Source organism: Scardinius erythrophthalmus, assembly GCF_964197995.2.
Source record: "Scardinius erythrophthalmus genome assembly, chromosome: 11".
Lineage (NCBI taxonomy): Eukaryota > Metazoa > Chordata > Actinopteri > Cypriniformes > Leuciscidae > Scardinius > Scardinius erythrophthalmus.
In genome coordinates, this window is record NC_138231.1 from 1269296 (window position 1) to 1286204 (window position 16909).

Genomic DNA, 16909 nt, shown 5'->3' on the forward strand with positions numbered 1-16909 from the left:
ATGTTGCATAAAAAAACAATTCTGACAATTATTTCATATTTCAGGCTTTTTACAGCAGGTTAAAGCACTTCTGCATATTGCATTGACGTCAAGCAAACTTCAAATATGTGTTCATGCTTTTCAGAGTGTTTACATAACATGGTTTTCTGCTCAAGTTTTATTTGTGCAAAATCACATTTACACCTGTATTTAATGTAGATCACTAGAGTCTTAAAACCAGGTCTAAAATAACATGAACAACTTCAGTTTGCATTGCAAACATCTTGATTATTTTGTTCCTGACACTGAAGTGCGATCTGTAAAGGTCACGCCTGTGAGAAACTCGACTCACGGTTCCCTTGATGCACATGGGAGTGGCGAGTGTGGTTCACATGTGAAAACTTCACCGCAATGACACTGACATTTCAACCAGCGTCACACGGGTCCCACTCATGCAAGTTCAACTTTAAGAGCTTTGTATTCTCAGCTATAAGAGCGTCTTTTTGTGTGTGTGTAATGTTTATTTATGTGCACAAAACTTTATGCATTCTGTGTAGTATGTGCATATTATGCATGTTGAATGTTGCTCCAAATTTCCTCAATCGAGGACCATAAACAATGAATCTGAACTCAATTCGACTCCAAAGACGACGATTCAATCTGCAGTCCACTAAACACAAAGAACGTCTCTGAAAGATCAGTCTTTAATGTTCTGCATGTCTAGCATGTAAATATTCTGCATGCATTGAATACTGCATCCCATAACGCAATGCAACCTTCCCTTTTCACTGGGATGAATGGTTCTATGCATGTTTACTAGCGCTGGGAAACAATTAAAGGAGAACTCCGGTCAATTTTAACATTGAGCTCATTTTTTTGTACATTTGGAGTGCTGTCAATACAGAGAACAACGACAAAAATCGGTGTTGCCTACACCGAGTTATTCTATTTTTAAAATTTGCACCCTGTTGACTTCAATGGGGCAAGTACTAAACCTGCTTTTAGCCTCTTAACATCCTTGATGTGTCATTACAAGTGCACAGAAAATGTGAGTGATTCCTTCAGAGTGAACACGAGTGAATCTGACTGCAGTAGATGTGAAAGATAGGGATAAAAATGATGTTATTTAAGCCAGCGCAAATACCTGTTTACATCCTATTTTTCGGTTGAAGTCCAAAGTAGTCGATTGCCGAGTTCACGCGCATAGGTTTAGTTACCTATGATCACGCGCGTGAACTCGACAATCGACTACTTTGGACTTCAACCGAAAAACAGGATGTAAATACAGGTATGTGCGCTGGCTTAAATAACATCATTTTTATCCCTATCTTTCACATCTACTGCAGTCAGATTCACCCGTGATCACTCTGAAGGAATCACTCACATTTTCTGTGCACTTGTAATGACACATCAAGGATGTTAAGAGGCTAAAAGCAGGTTTAGTACTTGCCCCATTGAAGTCAACAGGGTGCAAATTTTAAAAAGAGGATAACACGGTGTAGGCAACACCGATTTTTGTCGTTGTTCTCTGTATTGACAGCACTCCAAATGTACAAAAAAATGAGCTCAATGTTAAAATTGACCGGAGTTCTCCTTTAACCGCATCCACAAATAAAAGTTTGTGCTTACATAATGAGTGTGTCCTTGTATAATTATTTTGTATACATAAATACACACATATGCATATTATCTGCATAACATCTGACAGATATTCAACCTGATTCATGTGTGAGACAGTCTAACAGAAGGACGGACAAAACCAGTCAAATATCAACTGAGTTCATAACTCTGAGTTCTGCTCATATTTTAGTACCATTTTCTAGAGAACAAACTGATAATGTGAGAAATGTTGAAGGTGTCTGAGTAATTTTTGGTTTGACTGTATATTATGCAAACACAAACTTTTATTTTTGGATGCCACAGCACTGATATTTACATAACGTTCACAGTATGCATACTATATACTTCAGGAATGTTCGTGCGCCATTCTGAGCGATCAATCACCAGTTGCATGTGACTTTTTACTTTTTGCATGTAATGTTTAAAACATGCATGAATAATCACAAGCACAATCACTTCATCTGACTAACGCACGCGGGGGAAAGAGCTGCAGCTTCGGCACACATACATACATGCATGCATTCTTCCTGAAGCTGTGACATCACTTCCTGTGACATCAGGAGTCTGGTTGAGGGGGGATGGGACTAGTTAAACAGACCCCCCCCCCCTCCTCCTCTTTAACCAGCGCACTGTAAACAGAGTTTTCCACAGTAACCCGAGGCTGCGTTTCTAAACCTACACGAACAGCATGTTTATGCATTGAATGCATCAGGTAGACTCACAAATGCATGTGTTTGTGATGCACAAAAAGGTCTAAAAATAAAGCAATGAACATTTGGAATCCACACCAAAAAAATCTGTGTTTTCCTTTTTTTAAAAATTAAAATGAAACCCCTCCAGCGCTGTAAATTCTTCTGTGTTCGTAACGGCGGCCACAAATCATTGCATAGCAAACCTTCCTCGTCGCTCTCAGCCTAGACAGACACAACACACACACACGTCTCACCTCTAAAGTGCATGAGGGCCACGGGCTGAAAGGGCCCGTTGGCGTTCGGGGCGTCCAGAACCATCCTGGCCTCGTCTTTAGAGCATGTCAACATCTATCAGTCCAAACGGGCCCGGCTAACTTGAGCTGTTAGCCTCCATTTTAGCACAAACACTCTCAGCAGAAAATGAAGCTCCGCTGCTGGAGGGAAGCTGCTAGTTAGTGATGTCACACATCAAAGGGAGGCTGCGGATTGGCTGGAGGAGATCATGTGATCTGAACCCGGAGAGGAGGCTGCTGATTGGCTGGTGGGAGCTGGAGGAGGCGGGACCTGTGGATTTGATTGGCTGAATGCAGATGATGGGATATTTCACACTGCTAACCAGTGCTGGTGAAGAGCAGTGAGTAACGGCTGCTCATGACATGTGCACTTTATTGTGCCGCTCTGCTGCTTAGAATTGTGGGAAAAGTGTGTGTTGGTAATGTAAACGGAAGCAGATTACATTTTTTTCCTGGATTCATTTTTTCAATGGTTGAATTTAACTTTAATAATCAAATTAAATTCTTAAAACAATTTATTAATGTATGATTACATTTTAATAACAATAGTGGCCTATGAAATGGTTTATTTTTTCAGACATTTCTTGTTTTCGGTTTTAATTTTTCTGGAATGCATTTTTAATGGTTTAATTACATTTTAATAATCAAAGATGATGTCTAATCAACTGAATTCATAAAATGTAGGAAATGCATTAGTTTAGTAAGATTTTAACAATATTTGTGCCCTATGAAATGTGTTCGACTTTTTCAGAAATTCTGTTCTGGATTGTTTTTTTTAATAGTTTAATTCAATTTTAATAATCAAAAATGATGTCTAATTAACTGAATTCATAACACTTAAATATTTTTTTAGAGATTTCTTGTTTCCGGTTTTAATTTTTCTGGAATCCATTTTGAATGGTTTAATTATATTTTAATAATAAAAAATGATGTCTAATCAACTAAATTCATAAAACGTAAAAAAAAAATATTAGTTTATTAATATTTACAATATTTGTGCCCTATGAAATATGTTTGACTTTTCAGAAATTCAGTTCTGGATTTTAAATGGTTTAATAAAAAAAAATAAAAAAAGTCTAATCAACTGAATTTCTATGAAATGTACTTTAATTTTTCATAAATGTCTGTTTTCTATTTTCTGGATTCTGTTTTGCATTATGTAATACCCATTAATAATCTAAATGGGTGGTAATCAAATTAATGCATAAGCTTTTAAAAAATATTTTTACTTTATTATAATTTTTTTAAACGCCCTGGTAACCATCCACATCACTCGTACATCATCACGCTCTCTTGCATCATAATGATATTGAAAACTGCACAAGTGTAAGCAGTTCTGCATCCGGACAGTCAGGACAGTAAATCTGTCGATTCCCTAAAACACGTCCTTTAGCGAGAAACACCATATCTTGGCTTCACCTGTGCAGGGTTTCAGCCGGAAGTAAAACCAGAGACGCTGATGGTAAATAAAGAAAAAACGATGACATAACAGTTTGACAAAAGCCCTTCTCAGACGCATGACGAACCGCAGAGAAACACTGACAGGAAAACCGCATCAACACCTGCAGATGCAAGAACTCAGAGGAATGAACCCAAACACGGAAAATCACCGTTTCTCTATATTTTACACTATATTCTGCCACTTTTAAGGAGTCAAATTTAAAATACAGGAACCTTTCAGATGCATTTATGCTATTAAATCAATATATTATTTATCTATGTAAAATATATACATGCATAGAATGTAGATAGATATTTTATAGGCATCCATATTAAGTAAATCAATTTTACATTTAAAAATTTTTTTAGATTTAATTTTTTTTAAATCATTATATATGTATATATATATATATATATATATATATATATATATATATATATATATATATATATATATATATATACATACATACATACACACACACACACACACACACACACACACATATACACAGTAAAATTTGTCAATTATATTTTCAATAACTTTTTTTATATTATATGCACCCAGTAAAATTGATTTAATTTATATTAGGGCTGTCAAAGTTAAAGCTAAAATTAATTTTGTGATGTTTAGCGTGTTAATATTGAATTAAAAAGCTCAGTTTTTCACTACAAACGTGTGATTAGAATGATCAGAGAACATGTGCACATCTTAGTGACTTATTTTAAGCTTTGAATGTCGTTTTGCATTTTTAAAGATGATCTCAGCATGAATCTCAGCTGTTTTTAGTAACAGTGATGTGCAAGGGGAAGACAAAGTAATATGAAATATTATATGTACAGAATTGTGTCTCTGCGGCTCCACAAATGAGGAAGTGAAAGCAGATCCTTCATATTTTCATTTGAGTTAGCACTGGATATTAGTTTAAGTATATTAGTTGTATTAAAGGATTAAATGAAAAGCATTACTGAACTATATTCTTGTGTACTATATAATATTATTCGGGATGTCGATTAAACGCGTTTTAATTAAGTAGTTATGGAAAAATAAGGCATTAAAATGATCAGGCTATAGAATACACTTAGTATGACCATAAAATTCAAGATATTACAGCAAAAAATGCTCCTGTATGAGTTTGTCTTATATTTCTATCATGAAATAGTTAAACAATATCACACAAGTGCTGTTTTTGTCCCAAATTGCATGAGTGCAAATCTGGTATTGATTTAATACAACTGTTCAATAAGTTAATATTGTATTATGTTTTACCCACAATATTGTCTGTGTTTGCTCAATTTTGCAAATAAAAATATTACCTATAAAGCCAGAGAAGAACTTTTGTGTGTCTCTGAGCAACACATTCATTCATAGAGAGCCATTTACTTCATGCCTGAAGGAATCAGCCGTTTGAATGAATCAATCGGGTGAACCAATGATTCAATGACTCATTCATAAAGAGAGCCATTTACTTCAATCCTGGATGAATCAGCCGTTTGAACGAATCAATTGGGTGAACCAATGATTCAATGACTCATTCATAAGAAAATCCATTCACTTCATTCCTGAATGAATCAGCCATTTGAACAAATCAATCGGGTGAACCAATGATTCAATGACTCTTCCATAAAGAGAGCCATTTAATTCAATCCTCAATGAATCAGCTGTTTGAGTGAATCAATCGGGTGAACCAATGATTCAATGATTTACTCATTTAGACATTTACCGGCACCTACTAGCAGTTATAGTTTCTTATTTAGAGTATCATTAAAAAAAAAAAAAAAAAAAAAAAAAAAATCATATTTTGGGGATAGTTTACATAGAAATGAAAATTCTACTTTCATTTACTCACCTTCATGTCAACAAAATTACTAAAAAGAAAAACAAAATCTAAATATTCATAAAACCTATAATAGCATCTCAATGATACTTTCTGTCTGTCTTGAAAACCATTAAAATGTAAAGGTGAAAACCAAAATGACTTTACTTTAAGGTCTCACCTTTGAACGCCGGCAGTTTCTGTAGTTCTCGATTGTTGCTCAGGCTGAATCTGGACGAGCTCGTTCTCTTCTCCTTCTTCAGCGCGGTTTGAGATCCCGACGGTTTTCCCTTCAGCAGCTGTGTGGTCGGCGGGACGCTGTTCCCACCCTTCTTGTTCGATCCCTGATGAAGACATTTCTATTATCATATCACAGTTAAAGTAAAAGGCATTGATGTACAATGTGTGCATTAATCTATGCTTTCCGCCACAGAATAAAACATTTTAAAATATAATTGTGACTTTATCTCAGAATTGTGAGATAAAGTCAGAATTGCGAGATATAAAGTCAGAATTGCGAGATATAAAGTCAGACTTGCGAGTTATAAAGTCAGAATTGCGAGATCTAAAGTCAGAATTGCGAGATCTAAAGTCAGAATTGCAAGATCTAAAGTCAGAATTGCGAGATATAAAGTCAGAATTGAGAGATACAAAGTCAGAATTGCGAGATATAAAGTCAGAATTGTGAGATACAAAGTCAGAATTGCGAGATATAAAGTCAGAATTGCGAGACATAAAGTCAGAATTGCGAGACATAAAGTCAGAATTGCGAGACATATAAAGTCAGAATTGAGAGATATAAAGTCAGAATTGCAAGATTTAGTCAGAATTGAGAGATACAAAGTCAGAATTGCGAGATAGTCAGAATTGCGAGATATAGTCAGAATTGCGAGATATAAAGTCAGAATTGCGAGATATAAAGTCAGAATTGAGAGATACAAAGTCAGAATTGCGAGTTATAAAGTCAGAATTGCGAGATATATAAAGTCAGAATTGCGAGATATAAAGTCAGAATTGCAAGATTTAGTCAGAATTGCGAGATATATAAAGTCAGAATTGAGAGATACAAAGTCAGAATTGAGAGATATAAAGTCAGAATTGCGAGTTATAGTCAGAATTGCGAGATATAGTCAGAATTTTAAGATTTAGTCAGAATTGAGAGATATAAAGTCAGAATTGCGAGTTATAAAGTCAGAATTGCGAGATATATAGTCAGAATTGAGAGATACAAAGTCAGAATTGAGAGATATAAAGTCAGAATTGCAAGATTTAGTCAGAATTGAGAGATACAAAGTCAGAATTGAGAGATATAAAGTCAGAATTGCGAGATATAGTCAGAATTGCGAGATATAAAGTCAGAATTGCGAGATATAAAGTCAGAATTGCGAGATATAGTCAGAATTGCGAGATATAAAGTCAGAATTGAGAGATAGTCAGAATTGCGAGTTATAGTCAGAATTTTAAGATTTAGTCAGAATTGAGAGATATAAAGTCAGAATTGCGAGTTATAAAGTCAGAATTGCGAGATATATAAAGTCAGAATTGAGAGATACAAAGTCAGAATTGAGAGATATAAAGTCAGAATTGCGTGATCTAAAGTCAGAATTGCGTGATCTAAAGTCAGAATTGCGAGTTATAAAGTCAGAATTGCGAGATATATAAAGTCAGAATTGAGAGATACAAAGTCAGAATTGAGAGATCTATAGTCAGAATTGCGAGATATATAAAGTCAGAATTGAGAGATACAAAGTCAGAATTGCGAGTTATAGTCAGAATTGCGAGATATATAAAGTCAGAATTGCGAGATATATAAAGTCAGAATTGAGAGATACAAAGTCAGAATTGAGAGATATAGTCAGAATTTTAAGATTTAGTCAGAATTGAGAGATACAAAGTCAGAATTGCGAGTTATAAAGTCAGAATTGCGAGATATATAAAGTCAGAATTGAGATATACAAAGTCAGAATTGAGAGATATAGTCAGAATTTTAAGATTTAGTCAGAATTGAGAGATATAAAGTCAGAATTGCGAGATATAAAGTCAGAATTGCGAGACATATAAAGTCAGAATTGAGAGATACAAAGTCAGAATTGAGAGATATAATGTCAGAATTGCAAGATTTAGTCAGAATTGAGAGATACAAAGTCAGAATTGTGAGATATAAAGTCAGAATTGCGAGATATAAAGTCAGAATTGAGAGGTACAAAGTCAGAATTGCGAGATATAAAGTCAGAATTGCAAGATTTAGTCAGAATTGAGAGATACAAAGTCAGAATTGCGAGATATAAAGTCAGAATTGAGACATACAAAGTCAGAATTGCGAGATATAAAGTCAGAATTGCGAGATATATAAAGTCAGAATTGAGAGATACAAAGTCAAAATTGCGAGATATAAAGTCAGAATTGCGAGATATAAAGTCAGAATTGCGAGATATAAAGTCAGAATTGCGAGATATATAAAGTCAGAATTGAGAGATACAAAGTCAAAATTGCGAGATAAAGTCAGAATTGCGAGATATAAAGTCAGAATAGAGAGATATAAAGTCAGAATTGAGAGATACAAAGTCAGAATTGAGAGATACAAAGTCACAATTGCGAGATATAAAGTCAGAATTGCGAGATATATAAAGTCAGAATTGAGAGATACAAAGTCAGAATTGCGAGATATAAAGTCAGAATTGCGAGATATAAAGTCAGAATTGCAAGATTTAGTCAGAATTGCGAGATTATAAAGTCAGAATTGAGAGATATAAAGTCAGAATTGAGAGATATAAAGTCAGAATTGAGAGATATAAAGTCAGAATTGAGAGATATAGTCAGAATTGCAAGATTTAGTCAGAATTGAGAGATATAAAGTCAGAATTGAGAGATATAGTCAGAATTGCAAGATTTAGTCAGAATTGCGAGATTATAAAGTCAGAATTGAGAGATATAGTCAGAATTGCAAGATTTAGTCAGAATTGAGAGATACAAAGTCAGAATTGAGAGATACAAAGTCAGAATTGAGAGATACAAAGTCAGAATTGAGAGATATAAAGTCAGAATTGAGAGATATAAAGTCAGAATTGCGTGCTATAAAGTCAGAATTGTGAGATATAAAGTCAGAATTGCGAGATATAAAGTCAGAATTGCGAGATATAGTCAGTATTGAGAGATATAAAGTCAGAATTGCGAGCTATAAAGTCAGAATTGCGAGATATAAAGTCAGAATTGAGAGGTACAAAGTCAGAATTGCGAGATATATAAAGTCAGAATTGAGAGGTACAAAGTCAGAATTGCGAGATATATAAAGTCAGAATTGAGAGATACAAAGTCAGAATTGAGAGATATAAAGTCAGAATTGCGAGATCTAAAGTCAGAATTGCGAGACATAAAGTCAGAATTGCGAGACATAAAGTCAGAATTGCGAGACATAAAGTCAGAATTGCGAGATATAGTCAGTATTGAGAGATATAAAGTCAGAATTGCGAGATATAAAGTCAGAATTGCGAGATATAAAGTCAGAATTGAGAGGTACAAAGTCAGAATTGCGAGATATATAAAGTCAGAATTGAGAGGTACAAAGTCAAAATTGCGAGATCTATAAAGTCAGAATTGAGAGATACAAAGTCAGAATTGAGAGATACAAAGTCAGAATTGAGAGATATAGTCAGAATTGCGAGATATAGTCAGAATTTTAAGATTTAGTCAGAATTGAGAGATACAAAGTCAGAATTGCGAGATATATAAAGTCAGAATTGAGAGATATAAAGTCAGAATTGCGAGACAAAGTCAGAATTGCGAGACATATAAAGTCAGAATTGAGAGATACAAAGTCAGAATTGAGAGATATAAAGTCAGAATTGCAAGATTTACATTTACATTTACATTTATTCATTTAGCTGACGCTTTTATCCAAAGTGACTTACAATTGCTATACATGTCAGAGGTCGCACGCCTCAGAAGTAACTAGGGGTTAAGTGTCTTGCTCAGGGACACATTGGTGTCTAACAGTGGATTCGAACCCGGGTCTCTCACACCAAAGGCATGTGTCTTATCCACTGCGCCATCACCACCCACTCAATTCAACTAAGATTTAGTCAGAATTGAGAGATATAAAGTCAGAATTGCGAGATATAAAGTCAGAATTGCGAGATATAAAGTCAGAATTGCGAGATATAAAGTCAGAATTGCGAGATATAAAGTCTGGGGGCTGTTCCATAAAAGCCGCTTAGAAAAGCGGGGATTAAACTCCAAAACCGGACTTGAATGAGCCTAACAAATGAGTTGGGGCTAAAGTGGTTTCATAAAAGGTAATTGAAGCTCACGCAATCTCACTAATTTGATCCAGGTTTATCTAGTCTAGATAATTGCGTGTGCACGCGTTTCTGAAGCAGCCCTAGAGGTCGATCGTGGATCAAATCGATCCACCATCAAACAGCGTATATTTTGTGCTGTTTTATGCGTTTGTGAGATGTTTTTCCCCCCCCTTAGTTCAAAACGGACATTTTACAGTTATATTCTCCATCTGTAAATGTTAGAAAGTCATGCAAATGTATCCATTTTGCTGCTAATTTTCATATTGAACGAGCGCTGCTGCGCGCCAAATAGGAGCGCAATAATTCTGACTAAAATATACATTTTGCTTGGAAAATTAATAAGCGATATTTTATAACACTACAAATATCTTCTAATTATAATTATTTATCTTTAGGATGTTGGATAAGTTGCACTGAACTTCTAGCGAACAGAAGTACTTCAGTGAAGTAGCCTATAATTCAGGGAAGTTTATTTTAAGAAACTAAATATATAAAGATACAAAATATAGTTTTGGTTATAGCACCTATGCTACTTAATAAAGATGATGTATACTTATTTAGAATGCTGAGAATTACAGCTTTTAATGCAATATTTTTTTTTGAGAAAGCAAGAATCCCCAGTTTTAAATGAGTAGATTTAGTTTCTAAAGTACATTATGGAGAGGATAACATTAAATTAAGAGCAAATGTATACATTTTGAAAAGATATGTGCAACTCTAAAATCATAGAATATTCCATAAAATAAAGGAATATATATTATTAACTACATTTTTATATAACACTCCCTCCCTTTTATTTCTAGTAAATTGTTATTTTATTTATTGACTTATTTAATATTGAATATTTGATATTCAAATAATATTACTTGAATAACTATTTTCTGTATACTGTGTATTTATTTTTGGACTAATAGTGGTTAATAAAGTCCAATAATGGTATGAGAGAGTGTCAGTGGTAATATCATTGTGTTCCTATTGGTCAGTGTTAGAGGATCTGTGTAACAACTGAGGCTTAGCCTGACAGTTAGCCTGCCCTGGACCAGGCTAGTTTCCCAGCATAAGTTGCCGGGGTAACTGAGTTTGAACTTTTTTAAGTTTGATTTATGAAACCGAATCTACCAAAAATAAGCCTGACTAACCGAAATAAGCCTGGCTTATACTCTAATCTTGGTTTATGGAACAGCCCCCAGAACTGCGAGATCTAAAGTCAGAATTGCGAGATCTAAAGTCAGAATTGCAAGATCTAAAGTCAGAATTGCGAGATATATAAAGTCAGAATTGAGAGATACAAAGTCAGAATTGCGAGATATATAAAGTCAGAATTGAGAGATACAAAGTCAGAATTGAGAGATATAAAGTCAGAATTGCGAGTTATAGTCAGAATTGCGAGATATAGTCAGAATTTTAAGATTTAGTCAGAATTGAGAGATATAAAGTCAGAATTGCGAGATATAAAGTCAGAATTGCGAGATCTAAAGTCAGAATTGCAAGATCTAAAGTCAGAATTGCGAGATATATAAAGTCAGACTTGAGAGATACAAAGTCAGAATTGCGAGATATATAAAGTCAGAATTGAGAGATACAAAGTCAGAATTGCGAGTTATAAAGTCAGAATTGCGAGATATATAAAGTCAGAATTGAGAGATACAAAGTCAGAATTGAGAGATATAAAGTCAGAATTGCGAGTTATAGTCAGAATTGCGAGATATAGTCAGAATTTTAAGATTTAGTCAGAATTGAGAGATATAAAGTCAGAATTGCGAGATATAAAGTCAGAATTGAGAGATACAAAGTCAGAATTGAGAGATATAAAGTCAGAAATGCAAGATTTAGTCAGAATTGAGAGATACAAAGTCAGAATTGAGAGATATAAAGTCAGAATTGCGAGATATAAAGTCAGAATTGCGAGATATAAAGTCAGAATTGCGAGATATAAAGTCAGAATTGAGAGATATAAAGTCAGAATTGAAAGATACAAAGTCAGAATTGAGAGTTATAAAGTCACAATTGCGAGATCTAAAGTCAGAATTGCGAGATATATAAAGTCAGAATTGAGAGATACAAAGTCAGAATTGCGAGTTATAAAGTCAGAATTGCGAGATATATAAAGTCAGAATTGAGAGATACAAAGTCAGAATTGAGAGATATATAAAGTCAGAATTTTAAGATTTAGTCAGAATTGAGAGATATAAAGTCAGAATTGCGAGTTATAAAGTCAGAATTGCGAGATATATAAAGTCAGAATTGAGAGATACAAAGTCAGAATTGAGAGATATAAAGTCAGAATTGCGTGATCTAAAGTCAGAATTGCGAGTTATAAAGTCAGAATTGCGAGATATATAAAGTCAGAATTGAGAGATACAAAGTCAGAACAGAGATATAAAGTCAGAATTGCGTGATCTAAAGTCAGAATTGCGAGTTATAAAGTCAGAATTGCGAGTTATAAAGTCAGAATTGCGAGATATATAAAGTCAGAATTGAGAGATACAAAGTCAGAATTGAGAGATATAAAGTCAGAATTGCGTGATCTAAAGTCAGAATTGCGAGTTATAAAGTCAGAATTGCGAGATATATAAAGTCAGAATTGCGAGATATAAAGTCAGAATTGAGAGATACAAAGTCAGAATTGCGAGATATAAAGTCAGAATTGCGAGATATATAAAGTCAGAATTGAGAGATACAAAGTCAGAATTGCGAGATATAAAGTCAGAATTGCGAGATATATAAAGTCAGAATTGAGAGATACAAAGTCAGAATTGCGAGATATAAAGTCAGAATTGCGAGACAAAGTCAGAATTGAGAGATACAAAGTCAGAATTGAGAGATACAAAGTCAGAATTGAGAGATATAAAGTCAGAATTGCAAGATTTAGTCAGAATTGAGAGATACAAAGTCAGAATTGAGAGATATAAAGTCAGAATTGCGAGTTATAAAGTCAGAATTGCGAGTTATAAAGTCAGAATTGCGAGATATATAAAGTCAGAATTGAGAGATACAAAGTCAGAATTGCGTGATCTAAAGTCAGAATTGAGAGATACAAAGTCAGAATTGAGAGATATAAAGTCAGAATTGCGAGATATATAAAGTCAGAATTGAGAGATACAAAGTCAGAATTGAGAGATATAAAGTCAGAATTGAGAGATATAAAGTCAGAATTGCGAGTTATAAAGTCAGAATTGCGAGATATATAAAGTCAGAATTGAGAGATACAAAGTCAGAATTGAGAGATATAAAGTCAGAATTGCGTGATCTAAAGTCAGAATTGCGAGTTATAAAGTCAGAATTGCGAGATATATAAAGTCAGAATTGAGAGATACAAAGTCAGAATTGAGAGATATAAAGTCAGAATTGCAAGATTTAGTCAGAATTGAGAGATACAAAGTCAGAATTGAGAGATAGTCAGAATTGCAAGATTTAGTCAGAATTGCGAGATACAAAGTCAGAATTGCGAGATCTATAGTCAGAATTGCGAGATATATAAAGTCAGAATTGAGAGATACAAAGTCAGAATTGCGAAATATAAAGTCAAAATTGCGAGTTATAGTCAGAATTGCGAGATATATAAAGTCAGAATTGAGAAATGCAAAGTCAGAATTGCGAGTTATAAAGTCAGAATTGCGAGATATATAAAGTCAGAATTGAGAGATACAAAGTCAGAATTGAGAGATATAAAGTCAGAATTTTAAGATTTAGTCAGAATTGAGAGATATAAAGTCAGAATTGCGAGATATAAAGTCAGAATTGCGAGACATATAAAGTCAGAATTGAGAGATACAAAGTCAGAATTGAGAGATATAATGTCAGAATTGCAAGATTTAGTCAGAATTGAGAGATACAAAGTCAGAATTGCGAGATATAAAGTCAGAATTGCGAGATATAAAGTCAGAATTGAGATACAAAGTCAGAATTGAGAGATATAAAGTCAGAATTGCGAGATATAAAGTCAGAATTGAGAGATATAAAGTCAGAATTGAGAGATACAAAGTCAGAATTGCGAGATATAAAGTCAGAATTGAGAGATACAAAGTCAGAATTGCGAGATATATAAAGTCAGAATTGAGAGATACAAAGTCAGAATTGCGAGATATAAAGTCAGAATTGCGAGATATATAAAGTCAGAATTGAGAGATACAAAGTCAGAATTGCGAGATATAAAGTCAGAATTGCGAGATATATAAAGTCAGAATTGAGAGATACAAAGTCAGAATTGAGAGATACAAAGTCAGAATTGAGAGATACAAAGTCAAAATTGCGAGATATAAAGTCAGCATTGCGAGATATAAAGTCAGAATTGAGAGATACAAAGTCAGAATTGCGAGTTATAAAGTCAGAATTGCGAGATATATAAAGTCAGAATTGAGAGATACAAAGTCAGAATTGCGAGTTATAAAGTCAGAATTGCGAGATATATAAAGTCAGAATTGAGAGATACAAAGTCAGAATTGCGAGATATATAAAGTCAGAATTGAGAGATACAAAGTCAGAATTGAGAGATACAAAGTCAGAATTGAGAGATATAAAGTCAGAATTGCGAGATATAAAGTCAGAATTGCGAGATATAAAGTCAGAATTGAGAGATACAAAGTCAGAATTGCGAGTTATAAAGTCAGAATTGCGAGATATATAAAGTCAGAATTGAGAGATACAAAGTCAGAATTGAGAGATATATAAAGTCAGAATTTTAAGATTTAGTCAGAATTGAGAGATATAAAGTCAGAATTGCGAGTTTTAAAGTCAGAATTGCGAGATATATAAAGTCAGAATTGAGAGATACAAAGTCAGAATTGAGAGATATAAAGTCAGAATTGCGTGATCTAAAGTCAGAATTGCGAGTTATAAAGTCTAGGGCTGTGTTGAAAAAATCGATTCACCGATTCTGAATCGATTTTCATATTAATTTCTAAAGATCGATCCGTAACTCAGAGGATCGATTTTCCCCGTGAACTTTAACTTGCCGCGTCATTGAATTCACACATGCGCGCGAGGTGGAAGGACATTAAAACAACGTCAGTAACGTTAAGCAAGCGGTTGCTTTGAAAACTCCAGAAACGCTCAAAGCTGCGATCTGGCACCATTTCGGGTTCAGAAGCAATGCAGAGAACGAGCTTGACAAAAGCAAAGGTTTTCTAAAGGTTTTGTAAGTTCAAATTTTATTTACATTCTGTGTAGAGATGCGCGGTTGGCGGTTACAGCCGCGGACTCGTGGATAAACCGTGGATCGGGCGGATGACGTGACGAAAAATTATATTTTAATTAAATTCGGATGGGTGGCGGGCGGTTAACCAATCAAATAAAAAATATATGCATACATTAAGTGGATGGCGGGCGGGTGCGGTTTTGAAAATTGGTCAAAAACGTTGGTGCGGACGGATGAGTTTTGTTTTGTGATGCGGTTGAAATAATAGCCCATCCGCGCATCTCTACTGTGTAATGTTGTCTGTTTACTGTGAAGCCAGTAACCAACAATCTGTTTACATTTGCACTGGCTTAGAACAAATGTGTTCTAAATGTTGATAATTAAAAAAAAAAAAAAAAGGTGCATTTGCATCTGAACTGTAGCAGCTTTTTGGAAAATTCTTAATGTCATTTTTAATAATACATCAGGTTCGAGTCTAAATAATCGGTCTACTGCTGCTGATATACCTCTGCGTCCTCGGTCGTACACCAGTGCGAGTTTGTAAAAGCAGTTGTATCAACACTCTGGAAGGGGGATTGTTCTTTACAACCACCAATACTCCATTAATTTGCAGTTGAATGTCTATAATAATAGTATCAATATGTTGCATAACTACAGTCCTGTAATTCAGGTAACAGCAGGAAAAAATGCTTTTTTCAAAAACCATTATCTAAATCTCGAAGATCGGATCGGATCGGATCGGATCGAATCGGATCGGATCGAATCGAATAATGATAATCGATTCAAGATCTTGAGAATCGGAATCGAATCGATTCTTGAAATTTGAATCGAAACCCAGCCCTATTAAAGTCAGAATTGCGAGATATATAAAGTCAGAATTGAGAGATACAAAGTCAGAATTGAGAGATATAAAGTCAGAATTGCGTGATCTAAAGTCAGAATTGCAAGTTATAAAGTCAGAATTGCGAGATATATAAAGTCAGAATTGAGAGATACAAAGTCAGAACAGAGATATAAAGTCAGAATTGCGTGATCTAAAGTCAGAATTGCGAGTTATAAAGTCAGAATTGCGAGTTATAAAGTCAGAATTGCGAGATATATAAAGTCAGAATTGAGAGATACAAAGTCAGAATTGAGAGATATAAAGTCAGAATTGCGTGATCTAAAGTCAGAATTGCGAGTTATAAAGTCAGAATTGCGAGATATATAAAGTCAGAATTGCGAGATATAAAGTCAGAATTGAGAGATACAAAGTCAGAATTGCGAGATATAAAGTCAGAATTGCGAGATATATAAAGTCAGAATTGAGAGATACAAAGTCAGAATTGCGAGATATAAAGTCAGAATTGCGAGATATATAAAGTCAGAATTGAGAGATACAAAGTCAGAATTGCGAGATATAAAGTCAGAATTGCGAGACAAAGTCAGAATTGCGAGACATATAAAGTCAGAATTGAGAGATACAAAGTCAGAATTGAGAGATATAAAGTCAGAATTGCAAGATTTAGTCAGAATTGAGAGATACAAAGTCAGAATTGAGAGATATAAAGTCAGAATTGCGAGTTATAAAGTCAGAATTGCGAGTTATAAAGTCAGAATTGCGAGATATATAAAGTCAGAATTGAGAGATACA

At 34.2% G+C, this 16909-nt stretch overlaps 1 protein-coding gene across 2 annotated transcripts in view; it reads right to left on the minus strand.

Moving 5' to 3' along the window:
* Positions 1 to 16909, minus strand: part of ppp2r5cb (protein phosphatase 2, regulatory subunit B', gamma b) — a 53433-nt gene that overhangs the window by 28354 nt on the left and 8170 nt on the right. The window contains exon 3 of one of the 2 annotated variants that reach the window (XM_081378273.1): positions 6023 to 6185. In XM_081378273.1, coding sequence (XP_081234399.1) covers positions 6023 to 6185 — 163 coding nt within the window. Of the gene's footprint in view, positions 1 to 2545; positions 2749 to 6022; positions 6186 to 16909 lie in introns of those variants that run through there. The other variant, XM_081378274.1, reaches the window with a different exon arrangement.